Source organism: Gobio gobio (assembly GCF_949357685.1).
Source record: "Gobio gobio genome assembly, chromosome: 1".
NCBI classification, from domain to species: domain Eukaryota; kingdom Metazoa; phylum Chordata; class Actinopteri; order Cypriniformes; family Gobionidae; genus Gobio; species Gobio gobio.
Genome location: NC_137097.1, coordinates 53268348 through 53291464, shown reverse-complemented (window position 1 = coordinate 53291464; position 23117 = coordinate 53268348). Strand labels below are relative to the sequence as shown.

Sequence of the window (23117 nt, the reverse complement as noted above, 5' to 3'; positions counted from 1 at the left end):
GACAGGATCTTGTTTAATCAGGCCAGGAACACACTGACAAAGGAGATTGGAGTGGCTAAGAAGAGCTACGCCAAAAAGCTGGAAAACCAGTTTTCTGCCAACGACCCTGCATCAGTGTGGAAAGGCCTGAAAGACATTACCAACTACAAGACACCACCCCCCAGCATCGAGAGCAATAAACAGCTTGTTGAAGACCTAAATCAATTCTATTGTAGATTTGAGACCCAAGATATGACACTTCACACCCGCCCTGAACATCTCTATTCACAGCCATCAACACCTCCAGCCATCCCCCTCTCCTCCCACCCTGCACTTCAGATCAGTGAGGATAATGTGCGCCAGATCTTTAGAAAACAAAAGAGAAGGAAAGCACCAGGCCCAGACGGTGTTTCACCAGCCTGTCTGAAAACCTGCGCTGACCAGCTGGCTTCTATCTTCTCACTGATCTTCAACAGATCACTGGAGCTGTGCAAAGTCCCATCATGCTTTAAACGCTCCACCATCATCCCAATCCCCAAAAAAACAAAGATCACAGGACTCAATGACTACAGACCTGTGGCTTTAACATCTGTAGCCATGAAGTCATTCGAAAGACTGGTGTTGGCATATTTGAAGGACATCACTGACCCCTTGCTTGACCCCCTGCAGTTTGCCTACAGAGCAAACCGGTCTGTGGATGATGCAGTCAACATGGGACTGCATTATACCCTACAACATCTGGACAAACCAGGGAACTATGCGAGGATTCTGTTCGTGGACTTCAGCTCTGCCTTCAACACCATCATCCCATCACTGCTTCAGACCAAACTGACCGAGCTCTCTGTCCCTAGCTCTGTCTGTCAATGGATCACCAGCTTTCTGACAGACAGACAACAGCTAGTCAGAATGGGCAAAATCATGTCCGACAGCCGCATCATCAGCACTGGTGCCCCACAAGGATGTGTTCTCTCCCCACTGCTATTCTCCCTGTACACTAACGACTGCACCTCTAAAGACCCCTCCACCAAGCTCCTGAAGTTTGCAGACGACACTACTGTTATCGGCCTCATCCGGAATGGTGATGAGTCTGCGTACAGACAGGAGGTGGAGCAGCTGGTTCTATGGTGCAGGTACAACAACCTGGAGCTGAACATGCTCAAAACAGTGGAGATGATAGTGGACTTTAGGAGAAACCCCCCTGTACTCCCCCCACTCACCATCATGAACAGCACTGTGGCTGCAGTAGAGTCATTCAGGTTCCTGGGCACCACCATCTCTCAGGATCTGAAGTGGGACGCGCACATTGACTCTATTGTGAAAAAAGCCCAGCAGAGACTTTACTTCCTCCGACAGCTGAGGATGTTCAACCTGCCACAGGAGCTGCTCGTACAGTTCTACTCCGCTGTCATAGAATCCATCCTCTGCACTTCCATCACCGTCTGGTTTGGCTCAGCCTCCAAAACTGACCTCCGAAGACTACAGCGAATAGTCCGGACTGCTGAGCGAATCACTTGCACTACTCTTCCCACACTTCTAGAACTGTACTCATCCAGAGTGAGTAAAAGGGCACGCAAAATCACTCTGGACCCCTCACACCCAGGACACTCTATGTTTGAACTGTTACCGTCTGGTCGGCGCTACAGAGCACCGAGAACAAAAACATCCAGACATAGAAAAAGCTTCTTTCCTCAGGCCATCTACCTCATGAACAGTTAAATGTTCACCTTGAGCAATAAATGTGTGCAATAAACAACTTCCGTCAGACTCTGCGTATATAGCACCTTAAAAATGTGTAAATTTGTATATTTAAAACACCTGTAGATCCTAGAGCACCCGTATATACATATTATACACCCTACTGTGCAATAAATGTGTGCAATACTTTACCTCAGACATTTCACATATAGCACCTTATAACTTATATATAGTACCTATATTTATAAAACATCTGTACATATTCTATTCCATCCGAAGCGCTTCTGTCACATTGCATTTCCACCATTGTGTGTTTAACTTACATATTTAAAAAAAAAAATTTATGTTACTTGTCTCTTGTCTTGTCAATTTACATTGTGTACTGGAAGCTTCTGTAACCAAAACAAATTCCTCGTGTGTGTAAGCACACCTGGCAATAAAGCTCATTCTGATTCTGATTCTGATTCTGATTCTGATTCTGATGTCACAGCTAAACTCCTAAACTCAGGATCAAAGCCTGAGTTGACAGAGAAAGCTGATGATCAGCATCATGGGACCAAAAAAGCCTGAAAAGATTTGTTTGGTTTTGTCAACTCGAAACTAATCCTGTAACCCTGAGTATGTTAAACTACAATCATGGTACAGGCCCCAGGAGTCATGAGCTGAGAATGTTTATTAAAGATAAAGTGTTGGAAACGGAGTTCAAAGACATGAGCATATTTTGTGATACAGAAAATACATTATTTATTTAAAAGCAAATGTAAAATCAGTACAAAACAGAGTCCTGTTATCTGAATGTTGTGGAGAAATAAAACAATTATTTGAAATGCTCTGTTCTGTCAAATGTTGATTTCAGATCAGCCATAAATCCAGAATGAATCTTCTCATCTGAACAATCCTGGAGTCTTCTGGCACAAATAGTCACACACCTTCCATAATTCCAAACAAACCCTGGCGCGAATGCACGTTGCGGTGCTCATTCACGGAAGCCTGAATTTTAGCGGAGATTCACTTGCAGAAGGCTCGTCCTCCGGACAGCAATATGTATATTTGCATGACTTTCTAACATTTACAGATCGAGAATATACCTGTAAAATGTAAGTTATACACTGAGGAAAACACCACATCTCAAACGCATTAAACACTGCAGTATTTAGGCTATGTAATAGCCTATATGAATAGTAAACGTCTCGGTTACGTATGGTAACCCTCGTTCCCTGAAGGAGGGAACGGAGACGTACGTCGGTATTACCGACGAATTGGGATCACTTTTGAGAGCCCCTATCAGCTTCGAGATTTAGAGAACAGGCCAATGGGCCATTGGCGTGCGAGATTTGCATCTCGCGCTCCGCCCCGCGCCGCAGGTATAAACAGGAAGTGAGAGCATCGCACTGACGTTTTTCACTGAGGAGCCGATGCATGCAGTGATGGTAAGGAACTGTGGCGACGGGACGTACGTCTCCGTTCCCTCCTTCAGGGAACGAGGGTAACCATACGTAACCGAGACAATCCCTTTCATTCGGTCACTACGACGTACGTCGGTATTACCGACGAATTGGGATCCCTATGGAAAACGCCACAGTTTCTACCACTTCCAGCGCCCAGCGAGAGCCCCTCAGACCCCGTTCTGATGCGGGCGGGGAAATTCACGCAGGGAGAGTCACACTGCTGTTCCGCGAGACCCATTCAGCAGACTTATTGGATAACGCTGGGAAAGCGTGCCCGAAGGACGCTGCGGGAGCCACATCATGCCCGGAGGGAGTTACCATGTGGAGAGAACACGTATGGGCTGGCCGTGGGCAGCACAACATACGGAAGTCCCAGAGGTGGCCCCGGCCTATACAGGCGGGGGACGACACCGAACTGAGACAGCAGAGGAACTCTGCCAAGGGAAAGACACGAGCTCACTGTAGGGAGCTGTACCGTGGAGAATACACGTATGGGACCGCTGTAGGGGTCACGACATACGGACCCCAGACCGACACAAGTTCCACCAATGCATACAAGTGCCAGACCTGGCGTCAGACGCTCCGCCACATCCGACTGCCGAGGGGTGCGGAGGACTCAACAGGGTTCGCCAATCCTGGGGAACTCGACTGGAGAAAATAAGCGCACGTATCAGTTCCATGGGGAAGGGAATGGCGCAGCAAGCCGACACTTAGAACGGGCACTTCAGCTGCTGACTATGGGAAGCGAGCACACGAGAAGCCACCAGTTCTACACGTAGGCTATAAAACCTAGCGAACGTGTTAGGTGTCGCCCAGCCCGCAGCTCTACAAATATCTGTCAGCGAGGCGCCACGAGCCAGCGCCCAGGAAGAAGCAACACCCCTAGTGGAGTGGGCTCTTAACCCGAGCGGGCAGGGCACGTCTTGGGCTTCATAAGCCAAGACGATGGCGACCACTATCCAGTGGGCCATCCTCAGCTTGGAGACAGCCTTTCCCTTCTGCTGTCCTCCGTAACAGATGAAGAGCTGCTCTGAGGTCCTAAGCTTTGCGTTCTGTGAACATAGGGCGCGAACTGGAAAGAGAAAAGCAAGGGCTGGGTCTGCCTCCTCCGAAGGCAGCGCTTGCAGGCTCACCACTTGGTCCCGGAAGGGAGTAGTGGGAACCTTGGCACATATCCAGGCCGGGGTCTCAGGGTTACCTGAGAGTCACCTGGCCCGAATCCCAGGCACGATTCGTCGACCGAAAATGCCTGCAGGTCCCCTACCCTCTTAACTGAGGCCAATGCAATCAGGAGTATTGTCTTTAGAGACAAGATCTTAAGCTCCGCTGACTGTAAAGGCTCAAAGGGCGCCCTCTGAAGTGCGTCAGCACCAGAGTCAAGTCCCAAGAGGGTATAAAGGGAGGACGAGGCGGATTTAATCTCCTCACCCCCCCCAGGAACCTGACGATCAGATCGTGCTTGCCTAATGAATTAACCATTAACCAGGTCATGATTGCGCTATAGCGGCAACATACACCTTGAGGGTGGAGGGAGACAGCTTTCGCTCCAACCCGTTTTGAAGAAAAGAGAGCACAGATCTGACCGAACACTTTCGGGGGTCTTCTTGGTGAGAAGAGCACCAGTCGACGAACAGGTTCCACTTCAACGCATATAGCCGTCTCGTAGAGGGGGCTCTGGCAGAAGTGATGGTGTCAACTACCGCTTGTGGTAGGTCACCTAGAACCTCCGCATCCCGTCCAGGGACCAGACATGGAGTTTCCAGAGGTCCGGACGCGGGTGCCACAGGGTGCCGCGTCTCTGAGTCAGGAGGTCCTTCCTCAGAGGAATGGGCCAAGGAGGTGCTGTCGCGAGGAGCACTAGTTCCGGAAACCAAGTCCTGTTGGGTGGAGTCTCCACTCCCCGGGCAGCACGGGCAACCGTGACAGCTCGTCGGCCGCACGATTGAGCGGGCCCGGAATGTGGATGGCACGAAGGGACCTCAGATGCTTCGGACTCCACAGAAGGAGATGGCGGGCGAGTTGGGACATGCGGCGGGAGCCTAGACCACCCTGTTTGATGATGTACGCAACGGCCGCAGTGCTGTCCGTCCGGATCAGAACGTGCTTGTCTTTGAGCGACCCTTTGAGGTGGCTGAGAGCAAGACGAACCGCCAGCAACTCCAGGCAATTGATATGCCATTGCAGTTGGGGCCCCGTCCACAGACCAGATACTGCAAGCCCGTTGTACGTGGCACCCCAGCCCGTGGATGAGGCATCCGTGGAGACAACAGAATGCCTGGACACTTGTTCTAGAGGCACTCCTGCCCGTAGAAATGAAGGGTCCAACCACGGGCTGAAGGTTTGGCGGCATCTCGGCATCACTTGGACACGGAGGGACCCGCTGTGCCACGCCCATCTCGGGACTCGGTCGTGTAGCCAGTGTTGAAGCGGTCTCATATGGAGCAGCCCTAGTGGCGTTACTGCGGCTGCTGCTGCCATATGCCCCAGGAGCCTCTGAAATTATTTCAATGGAACCGCTGTACTGCGTTTGAACGTATTCAAGCAGCTCAACACCGACTGGACGCGCTCCTCGGTGAGGCGTGCTGTCATGGCGACCGAGTCGATCTCCATCCCGAGAAAAGAGATCCTCTGTACGGGACAGAGTTTGCTCTTCTCCCAGTTGACCCGAAGACTCAACCGGCTGAGGTGCCGAAGCACCATGTCCCTGTGTTCGCACAACTGTTCCCGCGACTGGGCAAGAATCAGCCAGTCGTCGAGATAGTTGAGAAGACGAACACCACGCTCTCTCATGGGAGCAATGGCCGCCTCCGCGACTTTCGTGAAGTCACGGGGCGACAGGGACAGCCCGAATGGCAGGATTTTGTACTGACATGCCCGTCCGTCGAAAGCAAAGCGTAGAAAACGGTCTGTGTCGAGGGAGAATCGAGACATGAAAGTACGCGTCCTTCAGGTCGATCGCTGCAAACCAATCCTGGGGACGGACGCACATGAAGATGCGTTTCTGCGTTAACATTCTGAACGGCATCCTATGGAGGGAACGGTTCAAGTAAGGCAGGTCCAAGATTGGCCGTAACCCGCCGCCTTTCTTGGGTACAATGAAGTACGGGCTGTAGAACCCGGACTTCATATCGGCTGGAGGGACCGGCTTTATCGCGTCCTTCGCCAGTAGGACAGCGATCTCCGCCTGAAGCACGGGGGCATCCACCCACGCAATAGACGTGAAGTGAACGCCCCCGAACTTGGGCGGACGCCGGGCGAACTGAATCGCAAGCCGAGTCTGATGGTACAGATGACCCAGCGAGACGGGCTGGGGAGCGCTAGCCAGGCCCCCAGAGACCGAACAAGCAGGGTCATCGGTACCACAGACGTACCCGCAGCAGGGCAGCGAGGCGGAATGCAGGGACCCCAGGACGACATGGGAGTGGTCCGTGTAGGGGTCTGGGTCTGACACACGACTTGCATCAGCTGAGGGGGTGCGCGAGTGTGGGAAGGCCGCTTGAGTGCGTTCCCACAGCCGGCACCCCCTGCTGGCGATTTGGAGAGGCACCAGAGGCTGACAAGGCATGGGAGCGTTGTACACCGCCCAGCGCGCTCTCCAAATGAAGGAGGGGCTGAGCGTGGCAAGGCTTTGTGGCGTTGCACACGGTCTGCCTAACCTCCTTCCTCAGCGGGGAACAAGAGCGGCGAGGTATAGCGTCGCGCACTGTCGTCCACACACCGCTGAGAAGAGGGGAATGAGAGTGGCGAGGCTTGTAGCATCACACACTGCCATTCTCGCCCTCTTGTGGGGAGGGGAATGAGGGCGGCGAGGCTTGTAGCGTCACACGCTGCCATTCCTGAACTCCCGAGACCCAGAGATATTGGAACTGTTCTTCTTTTTTTTTTATATATATATATATATATATATATATATATATATATATATATATATATATATATATATATATATATATATATTTTTTTTTTTTTTTTTTTTTTTTTTTTTTTTGGGTACCACTGGTTGTTTTTAACCCCAGTGGCGGAACAGAATTACTAATGGTTTTTACCCGGCCCTCTGGGGGAAGAACAGTCCCGAACCAAATCCGGGTCAATGGTGTTTCTGGACATCGTCTAGCCAAGGGCCAGCGCTGTGCGCAGCTCAACCTCGGCTGAGAACTACCCTCATGCCCTAAGCAGGGCGGAGGTGGCCTGCCAGTGGCACTGCCACCCCACCGATGAGGGTAGTGAGAGAGAGGAAAACTTTATACAGATTATGGCCCTATTGGTGTTCCATATTTTGGCACCAATAGTTCCATAATGCAAAAGCCTTCCAACGCACATCCGGGAAAGGCAAGGGGCAGGCAAGGCGATTTATGCGTTGCACTATGCCTCAGCCACCCGGGAAAGCATGGCTGTCGAGTATGAATCAGATTCAGCACGAGCGCCCACTATTATAGTGGGAATCTCAGCATCATCTTCATTTTCAACACATAACAGCCCTCTCTCCGATGCAGCCAGGGGCGTAACTACAGACAGTGCAGGCAGTGCAGCCGCACTGGGGCCCGTGCGGCTGGTGGGGCCCGTGACGAACGCGGGCCCACATCGCAAGCGGGGCCCTGGCGATGAAGTGTCAGTGTGACAGGATGCGCCAATACATTGGGTTCGCGGGGGCTCGAGCACCCTCGGGAAAAAAGGCTAAATATTCTCCATTCATTTTAACCAATAATGAAAACGATTGCAGCTTTCAGACACGACTTTCATCTCCTTGTATAGTTAATTTGAGGCCGTTTCTATTGCGTTATTTTAATGACAAATGCGAGGGCATTAACGCGCATCCATATTACGAATCTCTCCGCTCTCTAGCAGAAAATCGACGTGCGCTCTCAAATGTCTCATGGCTCTGCTCTTGCTCGCATATTACGTGTGCGTGCTCAAACTGTGTTCTGTGCACTCGTGAATCTATTGCTCTTTCTCTAGAATTTTCTTCTATCCTGGATTTAATGTTGCCAGAAACTTTAGACCACCAGATTTTTCACGATTGACTGATAAAATAAATAACACAGTAGGTAAGCTACCTATATAAATTATACGGACTTCACCTTTGCTTCCTTTGAAATCTGATTTTGTTGATGATTTTGCTCAGCGAAAGGCTCGTCGGACGCAACTCAAATAGGTGACAGTACAGTAGCCTACAGTACAGATGCTTTTTTAAAGGATTTGGCGTATCTTATTAGCTGCCATGCCCCCATTTAAAAGGCTGTTCTTGTTTTAGGGCTGTTTCATTGTGTATATATGTGTGTATGATTTTAAATTGTGTGTGTGTGTTTAAGTTTATTTAACACATAAAGTAATACACAGCTGTACAAATTTCCTGTCAGGGATGACACAATAAAGTTACTTATAAAGCTAGCCAGATTTTGGGACATCATTTGGGACTTATTTGGTGTTAATACGTTTTTCTGACCTCTTTTGTCTCATTTAGTCTCTTGCCTCTCGTAGAGGAATGCAGTTGCTGCGTTTCCTGGGGTTACTGTGTTAAAAATACCAAAAAGGTTGCGGTAATTTCAAAACCATAGTGCTGATTTGGTACATCTGGCTTCTGACATCTGGCCAGGCGCAAACAGCACAGCCACTGTAGCGTGTGTTGGAGAGAGGTGTACGCAAAGAGAACTGTTCAACTAAATATAAGAAACTGATAAGTGTTGGTCTAAATGAAGTACGTTAGGCACACAAATTTGCATATATTCCCTTCTAGAACGCAGTGTGTGTGTGTGTGTATGTGTGTTTGTATGTGCTTCATAAATGTGCAGACCAGGGGGCCCGTCGAAATAACCTGCACTGGGGCCCATCATTACTAAGTTACGCCACTGGTTCTCTTCCTGTCTTTTCTTCAATGCGAATCCTCTCCTCCTGTCTTCTGCTGATGACGCCTTTGATCTTGTGCACGTGAGGTTACATTCACATTGAGTAAAGGTACCATTTTTTGTTTGGCCTGTGTGGTGAAGCAGCCATTTGGTTTAAGGCTACAACGCACCCGGGCTACATTCAGGACTGTATCAGCTGAATATTTAAAGGGTATTTCATATTAAGCTAGGGTTTTTTGACGGCTATTTTATTTTCTTGGGCCCTTATGTTTGATATGTGAATTGGAATACATTTGTGATTTGAAAAGTGAGTTTAACCAGATATATTTAATTTCTGACCTTTTTCTGAGTAAATCTGGTATACTTTTTTATAAAACAGTTGTGGTTACTGACTCTTTTGATATTTGAAGTTAATTAAAGGTCCCATGGCATGAAATTTTCATTTTATGAGGTTTTTCAACATTAATATGAGTTCCCCTAGCCTGAATATTATCCCCAAGTGGATAGAAATGTTGATCGGTGTAAACCCGAGTTCTGGCTGTCTTTCTCTGCCTTTGAGAAAATGACAGGCCAGACTAGCCAATCCTGAAGTCTCCTGTTATGACGTCCACACAGGAACGGTTACCTCCCTTTCCTCCACCCAGAGAATCTGGCACGCCCATGCAAACGCTCGAGAGAATAGAGATCATTGCTTGTGAACGAGTGAACGCTGGCAGTTTCTCAGTGTTTGGATGTACAAATGAAAACAGAAGTCTTTTTTCAGTTCCTTCTGATCTGTGATCAGTGATTTCTGATGTGTAGCTAATTATTTATTATTCGTGCACACGCTGCAGCTTCTCTCTCTCCCAACAGAATGGTGTTTTTGTGTTTTATATCTTGTGAGACAGTGTTTTTGTACGTCTTTGTCGCGTCTATCTGTTCTACAATGTGCATACAGTCGTTTCTGCTCAACATCAGCAGAGTAACATATTTAGAATTAAACCTCACGCACGCCGAAGCTCGGGCTGCACTGGCCGGTGGCCTTCAACATCCCGACCCCCAGAACTGCATCTGGCCCACAGCGGAGGCACCAAACGCGGCGTGAGATTAAGCAGAAGGGGGGTAAGCGTGAGCATATCCGGGCTAGCCAGCTTTCCCCACAATAAACTGGATTACATTCGATTACTGCTGTTGTGTCTTTGTTTGCGCTGTGTACTCAATGCGCGTCACTGACGCTTTTCATATGATAGGAACATATCTAAAAATAATGCTATTATCAACACTTACTCGTAACTCGTTCATCTCGACAGCTGTAATGGTACTTTGCATGTGTTACAAAGTTGGTAATAATGATGAAGACGGACTCGGTGTGACTGGGACTTCGTGTTTATTCAGAACTTTCAGATACAAACACAATAAACTCGCGCTGACAGACAGCGCTCTCATAACTCAGTAGTTACTATAAATAACTTTGTTAGCAATCACTGAGCTCCGTCTCTGGTACATTAGTGATGTCCGGTTCGCGAACGATCTTTCTTTTGAACCGGTTCTTTTTAGTGAACCGAATCAGTTCAACAAATCGGACTGAATCGTTCTAAACGGTTCGCGTCTCGAGTCAGCGCTGATCCATAATTTACTAAAGTTACTAACTTTCTGACATGAGTGACAGTCCCTCCGACTAAAAATAGACTAATAACCTGAAGTATATGCTGTAACTACAACAGTTCACTGAACTGAGACTGACAGAACTGATGTGAAGTGAACTCCGGTCCATCCGTCTCTCTGGCAGCAGCTCGTGCCTCGTAGACCTCGTTAAACCACGCCCCCTCCGCTCATTTCAAATGCAAAGATGTCAGCCAATCACAACAGTGGGCGTTTTTACTGAAGTCTCACAGCAGACACGCCTCTTGAAACAGGGCATTCAGCCACAGGGCAAACATCAGTATTGAAAAAATGCCTTTTATTTCTATATTATAACATTTTATGATGTAAAAATCATACTAACAATATAAGTACACCTCAGGAAACATTATAAAATAATAGAAAAATGCAATGCCATGGGACCTTTAAGAAAAAGAGTAAAATTGTGATTTTAAATGGGAAAGTGTTTCTTGAATAAAAGTAATTCCAAGACATTTCATTTCCTGTGAAAGTGTAAATATTACTGCTTAATTAGTGATTTTAAAGGGAAAAAAAGCATTTCATATAATAAGTTAGTTACTGTCACACACACAAGTAAAACACAGATGTGAAACCTCACTTATTTGATTATATAAGTATTTAAAGAACTCAGGATAGCCACCTCTCATTATAGTCAAGCACGCTAGAGAGGCGTTACAGACAAATCACTTCCTAATGTGGTGTTCACAGAACTTGAATGTTCTGTGGAATTATGGTGTGAATGCACCATAATACACACAGAATGTTAGTTTCAGTTCTTATCATAGTACCATCAGCGCTTCTCATAAGCCAGGAAATAACCTCTTAAATTCATAGGCACTTTGAAACAACACAAGGACTGCAATGCCAAGACCTTATCTTCTCATTTTGATATTGGGTAAATACAATTTAAAATTACAATTTTTACTTTTTTTATTATAAATTTAAATATTCTTCTTATAGTAGGCTTACTGCATGTCACAATGTAATATTTCATCCTTAATAAATCGGTCTACTTAAAGATTATAAGTCTTGCAATAGGTTATTACTCAATAGCCAACTCATATTTTTCTGAACTTTTCACTTGTTTTTAACTGAACTGAAGCTCGTGGCTAATACCAGAAAGTTACTTGAAAACAGCTGATTATAGTTACATTTGAGTTGACATGATTGATTTTGAAAAGACATTCATCAACAACTTAACTGCTCTAAATAACTTGTAAATGCTTCATGAAAATTATCTGTTCACATGAACATGAACTAAGATTAATAAATGCTTTAGAAGTATTTTTCATTGTCAGTTTATGTAAGCTAATGAATTAACTTACTTTACAATAAGGATCCATTATTTAACATGTGACTGAATAATAAAGAATCAGAACACATTCAGTCAATATCTGGGGCATGATGTAGTCCAGATTAAAACATAATAATGTATATCCAATATCCATTCACAATTTAGCATCTTTAATATATTGTCATAATGTTAAAAAAATGGTTGGTGTGAATATAAACTCGCTAGGAGTAGTAGTAAATTCAGAGCCTGATAAAATTGTATATATATACATCCTCCACGCCCGTTTCTAAGGCTTTGCCCATGTCTACTCTAATGTGTTTGTAGAGTGTCATGCAATTTGAAGCTTGAGCTTCAAAAACACCCAAGAATATTATTAAAGTTTGACGACGTGTTACCATGAAAACTGTGTTTTAGATATCAAGAATGCTTTCACAGGCCTACATCTGCCATGTTTTTACATTGTACTGATGAAGTTTGAAGCAAATCGTGTAAAAATAAGAGTGTGATTTCAAAGCATTTTGAAAAGTTACACACTTCCTGTTGCCATTTAGTGGCGCTATAACTTTGACTCACAATAGTGACCATAGATATCCATAATAAAGGCTAGATGTCTTACGGCAGAGTCTCTAACGTCATCACCGGCGGCCATCTTGTCACAGGCAGGGCTCTGTGGTACCTGATGTAAGGCGAGTGATCTGCATGAACACAAATACTCTTATCTCGCTGAAATCTTGACGGATTTACAAATGGTTTGGTTTCTTACAAACGTTATTAACGTGGCTATAATTATGGATGCTTGAACCAATTATGAATAATTTTTCATAAGTATGCAGTGTCATAACTACATCTCTGACGTTTATAACAAACCAAACAGTTTGAAAATCGGTAGAAAATTGAGCAAGTTATGGTTATTTAAAAAGTGCAAGCACCATGAAAACAATGTTACGAGTGAGCGAGCTACCTTTGACAAGATGGCCGCAAGGTGCGGACGTCGACCTCCATTGGCCAGCAGCGCGGACGAGATATCTAGCCTTTATTATGTATATCGATGATAGTGACACCCATGTGATCGGCCTCCTACACCAAACACACAGCTGAAGTTATCAGAATCAGTCAATGTTTGCACAGTTATAACACACTCCCTGTTTCCAGAACTCACCACAGCCAAATCGTTTGAGATATCAAAAATCCGCAATTCCAGAACATGCGTTTTCACGTTTTTGTTGCAGGGCTTGACGCATATTTTTTCCTCCAAGGAGCATCTAAATAACAAACAATCTAAATAGTTCAATAAATGAATCTAAATAACAGGTTAATTTCAAGTAAATGAAAACAAGAACGTTTAAGTTTATTATTATAATTTATGTCAGTTAACATTTATTTATTTCAAGTAAAGACATTTTTAATAGTTTTTGTTTTTGTTAACTATAATAACACTGACAATAGTAACATATGCCATATATTTAATAATATGTGTCAAATAATGTTCTTAGTCTTTCCTTCCAGTGGCGGGGCATCCCAGACAGAAGCTAAAATAGTTTACATTAAATTAAATGGAAATTAATTAAATTACATACGGTTTGTGTAACCAAATAATAACCAGAGTGGAAATTGGACACACTGTGTGACTTTTATTTAATAAACAAGTGCAAAACGGGGCTCAGTGGTTCATGTAGGTTGTCTACAAACTGGAAGGTTGGTGGTTCGATCCCCGGTTCCACCTGACCAAGTGTCGAGGTGTCCATGAGCAAGACACCTAACCCCAGCTGCTCCCGATGAGCTGGATGGCGCCTTGCATGGCTGACACCGCCGTCGGTGTGTGAATGGGTGAATGTGAGGCAAATGTAAAGCGCTTTGGAGGGCCGTAGGTCTGTTAAAAGCGCTATGTAAATGCAGTCCATTTAAATGCAGTCCATTTAAAATACACCGGGACTCTTATTTTGAAATGTATATGCTTTATAATTGCAGGATGCTCATTCAAATTCAGATGAGGGAGATTCTTACAACCATAGATATCCATAATAAAGGCTAGATGTCTCGTGTGCGCTGCTGGCCAATGGAGGTTGATGTCCGCACCTGGCGGCCATCTTGTCACAGGCAGCTCGCTCACTCGTAACTATAGCTGTGTCTCATTTCATTTTGAAGGCTGCGTCCTCTGGAGGACACGTCCTGTGAAGGTTGCGGTTTACAGAGTGTCCTTAGTCAGAATTAAATGAGATGTCCTTCGTAGGACACAGGCAGGAAGTATCACGTTGCTATGCCAACACGTTCACAGTGGCATTGCGCTCACACCAGTTATGAATGAAAATTATTTATAACTTGAAAATGACTATGAAATGTTTCTTGCCTTGACAGCAAAGTAGGCTACTGTTCCACAACTATCTATTTGAGGTGATACAGCTTAAAAAACAAAAACAAGCTTGAAACTACTTACATTTAAACACCACATCTTCACTTGCATGTATATCTGCCGGCGGCACAATTTTTTAAAATAATATTTAAAAAAAACATGACGGTTGTTAATGGCGACGCAAAGAATTGTGGGTTATCTGCAGCAGCGAAGGATACACCTCATGCACACTCCGAATTCCTGAAAAGAAGGGCGCATTTGAAGGTCGCATTCAGATTGTGTCCTACTTACTTTTCTGAAATGAGACAGCCTTGATGACGCATGCAGCCTTCAAATGCGACCTCTGGAGGACGCAACCTTGCGAAATGAGACACAGACACAACACATATATTGTTTTCATGGGTGCTTGCACTTTTTAAATAACCATAACTTGCTAAATTTTCTACCGATTTTCAAACTGCTTGGTTTGTTATAAACGTCAGAGATGTAGTTATGACACTACATACTTATGAAAAATTATTCATAATTGGTTCAAGCATCCATAATTATAGCCACGTTAATAACGTTTGTAAGAAACCAAACCATTTGTAAATCCGTCAGGATTTCAGCGAGATAAGAGTATTTGTGTTCATGCAGATCACTCGCCTTACATGAGGTACCACAGAGCCCTGCCTGTGACAAGATGGCCACCGGTGATGATGCTAGAGACTCCGCCGTAAGACATCTGGCCTTTATTATGGATATCTATGCTTACAACTGTATACAACATATTACAATAGACCCTTTTCACATTTCCGGGTCTCAGAGCGGAAGTCGTCATAGTTGGGTTAAATATTATAGCTGTGAATGAGAGAATACATTAAATATTTTTCGTGTGCCCATTTGCTCACATAGCAAAAGAAAAACGCCACAGTAGTGATTTCAAAACTTTCAAAAAGAGGGGAAGGGGGGGGGGGGGCAATCGAACGCTCTCCTTTACTTTGCATTGCGTGAAGCGGCCTCCTTGTCATTTAGGACTTGTAACAAAAAACAGAACAATATCTAAAAGTGGATATGTGACAAAGTGTACAGCAAACAAGCTAAACAAAACCCACAACCAAAAACCCAGAAGTTTTTATAAACTGTTGACCCAAAAAAACGAGCATTTATGGACAAAAAAGTGGATAGACAGAGCGCGACAAGTTATATTACACTGAGAATTACACCCACTACAGGGGAACGTAATCAGCGACAGGAAATAGCCTATAATATATAAAACTGACATTTGGATATTTGACTTAACAGTGACCAAATGTTTACTGCACACATACGCATACTGAGTGTCAGGATCCCAAAATGTACCCATTCTTCCTGCTGAAGCGTCACGTTTTACTGCCTTTATCCACTTTTGTCTCCTTAAATGGTCGTTTTTTTGGGTCGACAGCTTATAAAAACTTATTTCTGTGTTTTTTAGCTTGTTTGCTGTACACTTTGTCACATATCAGCTTTTAGACATTGTTCTGTTTTTTGTTATAAGTCCGAACTGACAAGGATGCAGCCTCACGCAGTGCAAAGTCAATGTAGACAATGGAGAATATTCACACATAAAAACATTATATCAGAGTTTTAAAATCAAACATTTAAAAAAAGAACCATACATCATGGATGTTTAAACCAATAAGCTGTGTAGTCAGCAAGTCGTTTCCCATCATGCTTTTGATCAGAGCAGTCGGTGGAGAGCAGCTGCGCTCGACTGCGCAATATGAAACAGCCGCCTTGCCGCCGGTACATGTCAACATGACATCAGAGCAAGTCGGACGCATCTCGCAGTGATCACCGGTGATCGGTTCTGCGCAGATTTTGCTCATCTCAAACGAGCCTATTCTCAGCGCGTGTCCAGTCTGGTGCGTTTTCTGATTGCATAATGGAAGCTAAACTTTCATAGGAATTAATTGAAAAGTTGAGACGCTCACTTTGCTCTGCATTGCTCCGTTATGAATGCCAGAGGCCAAGCCGAGCCAAGCGCATTTACATTCTGTGCGTGAGATCTCTCCCCTGTGGGTGGGTTGAAAACATGCAGAACAGCTCCATCTAGTGGCTGTAGTCTTTAGCCTCTGGCCAAAAAATCCTCAGATGACGCAAAATGATGTTTTTTTCCAGAAATAAAATGCATAATTCTCTCGTCTCAGGGGGACATGAGGGGGGAAAGTACCTTAATTCAAATATACTACGGGGTTTCTACTGACACAAAGCTGCTAAATTACTGAAGTTACCCTTTAATAATCGTATTAGGCAGTATCGCGATTTATGTTTTTCCACCCCGAAAATATAAGATGCCTTAAAATGATCATTACGATCTTTGTTATACCATTTAAGATATTCAAGACTTATGATCTTACATTTAAGAAAACTGATTTTTTTATTTATTTCGCACACGTGCTCCAGAATTAACAGGGGCGTCGCACTCGTGGGCACTTTTCCCGGTGAGAGGGTTCAACACCCACACTTTTTCTGCAGTTTTGCACAAACGCCTTACTCGCTGCGGCTGCCTCCTCTCCCCTCCCTCTCAAACATGACACCAGCTTTGAGTGTGATCGGCTGATGATTGGCTGACATATCCTTTTTATGTTTTAGAATATATATATATATATATATATATATATATATATATATATATATATATATATATATATATATATATATATATATATATATATATATATATATATATATAATCAAAATATACATACAATTTTTTTTATAAAATACTTCTCAGACACATTTTTTTAAATAAAAATTGTGTTGTATTTAACATAATTGTATGCATTTGAAATATAGAGATGGGTTCTGTTTTAATGTAGCCTACCCTGAGTGTACCTAAAATAAATAATATTAAATGTGTGGCTCTTCATTTCTTTTTAATTACCCACTTGTAAACTTATGTTCACCCTTCTTTTTTATAAATACCTATAGTGTTTGTATTAAATCTATATTCATTGAGTTGAATCGAGAATTGAAATCGAATCGATTTGAGAGCTTGTGAATCGAAATCGATTCGAACATCTGGATCGATACCCAGCCCCAGGGCTGGACTGGGGCTAAAATTCAGCCCAGGCAAATCCAGTCCATCCGGCCCATGAGTTCCTCTTGAATGTTTTAACTGGGGTTAGGGCCTTAAATTGGAGTAAATAAATAAATCTAGGACAGGGACAACTAATGATGGATATTATCGAATTTACTGCAAATGCAGATAACAAACGTAATATTGCACTTTTGACACACAGAAATGCACTTGACAGTAACCCACTGATTTTGAGCTAGGATACATTAAAGTGAATTTACTGCTTTTAAAATCTGTCATCGTTTACTCACTCATGTCGTTCCAAACCTGTATGACTTTCTCTCTTCCGTGAAACATAAAAGAAGATATTTTGAAGAATTTTGGCAACCAAACCATAGGCTATACCATTGAATAGCCTATTGTATGGACAAAAAAAGACTCAAATGATTTTCTTTTATGTTACACAGACAGAAATTCATTGAGGTTTGGAATGACATTAGCGTGAGTAAACGTTCACATGTTTTGGTTGAACTACCCCTTTAAAAACAATAAAAAATGTTCGAGAGTTAACACCTAATTTATGTAACACACTGATATGATATCTATCTTTCATGAGGTTCTCATTGAAATAACATTTTGTTAAATTTCATTAGATCTATTAAAAAGTTCATAAAACATTTACAGAGAAAAAAGCTTTGTCCTTAAAGCTACACTGTGTAACTTTTTTTGTCTGTTCTTAGCTAAAAACACTTAGTTCTTTCAAAAATATATGTGCTCATTAATGTATATTTACTTCTTTCAAGTAATAAAGTATTCTCGTAAGTTTATAATATGCCATTGAAAATACATAAGGTAATGGGATCTAACGGTGGTCGCCATGTTGCCCCTCCATCTTGAAAGTACATTAGCCAAAGAGGGACATACCCGTAAATTCAAGCTTCGCCTTTCGCGTTGTTTTAATACTGATGGCACTGTACAAAATTCTCTGCCGCATGTGCGCGTCAACTTGTTCAGACTTGTCTGGTGCATGTGCAGATAGTTTTCATCTCAGCAGCGTCCAGTAACAGAGTTATACGGCGTTTTCCTGGCTTGTTTATTCTTCAAAAGTCTGTTTTTCCTTGTGTGGTATTTCTGTGCGTTAATAACTCCGTAAGTAATAATAGTTATTGTCATTGTAGATGTGTTTCAGAGTGTGTCATCGCGTAATTCAGTTGATGTCACCTCAGAAGTATTTTTGTGTCAACATACAATAGCGTAATGCTCACCTATTTGAATAATCATTCAGTTATTTTGTTATCAACAATGTTTATTCGTTTATAGAAAATATTTGCTTGTAATGTATGTTGATGGAAATATGTATCAGGTCTGATCGGCATAGTAACAATTGTTATACAGAGCGCACTGCAGTGCTAACGTTAAAGTGGCGCACACACTTTTGTAACCCGACACCGCTTGTTAGCAGCGGCAGCTCCGCTCCTTTTAATGCAGCTGCATTTAGCGCCTATATATGGTACAATAAGCTCTGGTTTACGGTTACATTATACAAATGTAACTTATAAGTAGTTATACAGTTCTTAACTGTGTATGTATATTTACCATCCTTATTTGTTATCTCACAGAAACCACATTTATGTACATATCCACGCAAACCTGTTTATGCCTTGCAATTGGATGACTGAATAAACATTACTATCATCAAAGTTCACTCTGGATTAGCTGCAGTTCTTTCTAGCCGAATAATTAGGCCAGTTGAGTTCCAACCATCCAAAAATGAAGGATAGTTCACCCAAAAATGAAAATTGTGTCATCATTTACTCACCCTCAAGTTGTTCCAAACCTGTATGAGTTTCTTTGTTCTGCTGAACACAAAAGAAGATATTTTGAAGAATGTTTGTAACAAAGCAGATAAAGCAACTATTGACTACCATAGTATTTTTTTTCCTACTATGGTAGTCAATAGTTGCTCTATCTGCTTGGAGATTCCCCCCTTCTATGTAAAAAGCGCTTTGAGTGAGTGCCTCGAAAAGCGCTATATAAATGTAATTAATTATTATTATTAATGCATTGGATCCAGGCTTTTAAGCTGTTTTGTTGAATTATAATTTAATTACCCTACACTCTAAAAAAAAAAAAGGGTTCTATATGGCACCAAAAATGGTTCTTGGCTCGTAATGATAGGGGAACCTTTTTTAGTGCTATATAGCACCTTAGTCAAAGAACCGATGAAGAACTTCTGAAGAACCACTGAAGCACCAAAATTGGTGCTATATAGCACTAAAAAAGGTTCCCCTATGATTACGAGCCAAGAACCATTTTTGGTGCCATATAGAACCTTTTTTTTAGAGTGTAATGACATTTTAACTGAGTTTAACTGTAGGTCAGTTTCATTTAACTGTATGGGCATGGTAGTCACAGGTAAAATCATGCTCCTCATTACCATAGGTATATGGTTTCGAAAATAAATAAATAAATAAATAATAATAAACTATTGAATTTGGTTGTGCTAGAGTGACAAGTTTGTAGTGTATTGCTGTTTTCCAATTTACCTCGTGATGTATTTACATCGCGGCTGTTTTCAGCTGATTCACCACAGAACCTTTAATGTTCCCATATCACACGACGTGCTGGTTCATCACTTCATAGAGCAGCACAAACGCAGCGCACGTTCGTCGGCGGCAGCGCTGTTGCGCGGATATTCGCCTTTTGCAGTTTCATGCGCCCAAATTTTTAAACAGCGCCTAATATGGACACAGTCTATGGAGGAGGGAAGGTCTCTCTCGCTTTGGCCTGTAAATTCAGAAGACAAACCAATGGGCCGCTGTCCCTGCATGATGGGCCAGTCCGTGGCAAAAAAATTAAATAAATAAATAACCTTGTATCGGCCCCAAAGTGCGTCGGCCCACCGGGAAAATGCCCGGTATGCCAGATTACCAGTCCAGCCCTGCCCAGCCCTAATAATTTATATGCATTTAGTTGATTTATATTTATATTTATATATTTATATTTATATTTATAATGTTGTTTGTATATCTGGAGTTTGTAACAAAAATAATTTCCCCCTGGGATTATTCAAGTATTTCTGATTATTTAGCAAGTCTACTGTTGTGTATTTTCACAACAGAGTTTTGACTTATTTTCTGTGTGTTCCGAGTGTGTTTATACTTTTCTAGTAGGCTATCACTCATTTAAATGGGAAGCTTTTCAATATCTTGTAGGCTATGTTATACCTTTCGTACCCTTCTGTCATTGTATTCATCGTTTTTATTGTTAACAAACAAACCACATCCACCCCCCGCACTTTTGAAAAGCTGGCTACGCCCATGCAGTTCGCACACATCTATTTTTGGTCTGTCTGTGTTGCTTACATGGAGATGGAGGCATCGTTTTTTAAAACCTTGCACTTTGAAACCCATTTTCAAAAGCTTGGGTTTTAAGACCCCCAAAACGCAGTTGTTGTGTAAATGAACAGTCAAAATGCATTGAAAAGTTTTCAGTTGAAAACAGTGTGTAGGCTAAACATACCACAAGTTTTTGAAAACATACCATAATTGTCTCAGTGTAAACTATAAAAGCGCAAAATCGGGAGGTCATGCGCAAGCGTAGCTTTTACATGTTCGTAGTGTTTCTTTACATATTGATGTCATCTAGCCTATAGCATGGCAGCAGAATAGTGTTTTTAGACGTTTTCGCGGATCCGTGTGAACGGGATCCTTTTGACAATGTTGTCGTTTGTAGCCTATGCGAAAAACAAAGAAAAAACTTTCCCGGTTTTAGTACACCGTTATAAGTAGCACAAATAAGTAGCGGTGGCTGTCTGTTGACATCCATGTTTGTTTCGGTACAAAATCTCGCTCAGTTGAGTTCGGCAGAATGTCCCGTCGTGACTCACTTATCGTGGACTGAGTCATTAGGTTTGTGCTCATCTCTGACTGTCATTGACTAAAATCTGCTCCAGTCGATGGAAACAATCTTCAAGTGTGTTGAGTTCAATCTTAGAATGTTTCAGATAGTCGTTAAGTGTGTCCCCAGCTTTAAGGTTACCAGCTTAGGCAAACACAGTTATTTTATTATTATTCTGCGAGTAATAAAGTGTTATAAAGACGTGTTTCACTTTTTGGACCGTGGACTGTGATATATATATTATTATTATTTTTTTTTTTTTATTAATACAGATTTATAACACTATACTTTGATAGAAATCAATACCGTTATTGTCTCTGCGTAAACTACAAAAAACGGGAATTTATGAAAACTGACGTCATGATCATGCGTATTACGTGTTTAGACTATGGGACTGTTTGTGCTGCTCAAGACACTGAATTTATCTTTTTTTCAGCAAAGTGTAGATTTACTGCACCACTACTATATCCAGTGGAGACATATTTACATTCATCAAATTCTAACTACTGGCCTGGCATGCATAATGCAGGGGGTTTTGAAAAACCTTTAGTTTCAAAGTCATGTGATTTCAGTAAACTAGGCTTCGTTACGTCATAACTCTTTTGAAACTTTCAAAATTTTAATGGTTCGCCACTGGACGGCGATCTGTGTAAACCATAGGTCTGAACCATAGGCGTAATTTACGGGTGGGACGGGTGGGACATGTCCCCACCACTTTTTAAAAGTAATTGAACAATATATTGCGGAAGGTGTGTATTAAAACAAAAGCACAATCTACAAATCGTAATACATTCATTTAACAGATTTTTCCGCCGGTCAGAAGCTTTTTTTTCCATTACAGATTTTTGCAAAACTTTTGCCATATTTCCTAATAGTCGATAAAAAAAATATTGCGAAATGACAGCGTTTCCATTAACTGATGTTATGCGACTAAAACATTTTTTTTTCTCACGTGATAAGTCATTCCAAAAATTATGCCACGTATGTTTTTAGGTTTATGTATATCCCATCCACCGCACACCATTATCTTTACTGGAAGGAGACGCGTGTGTTATTCAAGCACTGATGGCAAGGAAAGCTCCTTATACTTGAGCGGCACATACGAGGTGTTTCTCTCTCTTATCTGCTTCAAGGTCTTGATAAATTGTGGTATTTTATATTCTATTGTTTTTTTATGAGTTTAATAAAGAACTCGTCTTCTTTCCAAACATACCGCGCAATCTGTAAAGAATGATAGACTTTTACGCCAGGTTATTGTGACGCATTGCTGCCACATACAGAGACGAGCAATGTTTGAAATTGCATGATGATAACTCAAAGTTTTACACTTCGTTACGGGTAACAGGTGCCATGGACCGCTCATGTTAGCATCAGTGGCATAACCGGTGCACATATATCATAACTCTATAATAGGCCTACAGTAATATATTGTATGCTATACTGTAATAGCTACATATATTCTAGAAATGTATTAAAAAGAAAGACGCTTTCAGCCTTACTCAAAGGCCGCGGAAACAGGCCAGTGGGTTTGTTACGCACGTCAATCCCGTTCTTATTTTGCTTCTTATGTATTAAATAGCCTATACAGGCCATTCATTTATGAATCCTTGATCAAAATTAAAATACAATTTATAGAAAACGAAATTCACTTTAAAGAAATTATTTCTGCAAAACAACACTCAATAGAAATCATGTCTGACCCCACTCCATGCCGACGAAAGCACCCGCGAATTCTTTAATATTTTTCATTGTTGCAGTTTTTTTTACCACTTTGTTATTTTGGCTCGGAATTTCGTTTGCTGGAAATATGAACTGAATTTAGAAATTACATTTGAAATTAAAAACTTTTTGTTTAATAAACAAAATACATTTTTTAAGCGTTTGGAGAGTAGGCTACATGCAAAACGTAGCCTATATAGATTTATAG

The 23117-nt window shown here is 42.5% G+C and overlaps 1 protein-coding gene across 3 annotated transcripts in view; it reads left to right on the top strand.

Moving 5' to 3' along the window:
* The first annotated feature begins 11436 nt into the window (after positions 1-11436).
* The window catches only part of LOC307127347 (uncharacterized protein), a 52516-nt gene continuing 40835 nt past the window's right edge, over positions 11437-23117 (top strand). For 2 of the 3 annotated variants that reach the window (XM_079818501.1, XM_079818502.1), the window contains exon 1: positions 11437-11501. In XM_079818501.1, coding sequence (XP_079674627.1) covers positions 11468-11501 — 34 coding nt within the window. In that variant the 5' untranslated portion in view covers positions 11437-11467. The remainder of the gene's footprint in view (positions 11502-23117) is intronic. The other variant, XM_079818503.1, reaches the window with a different exon arrangement.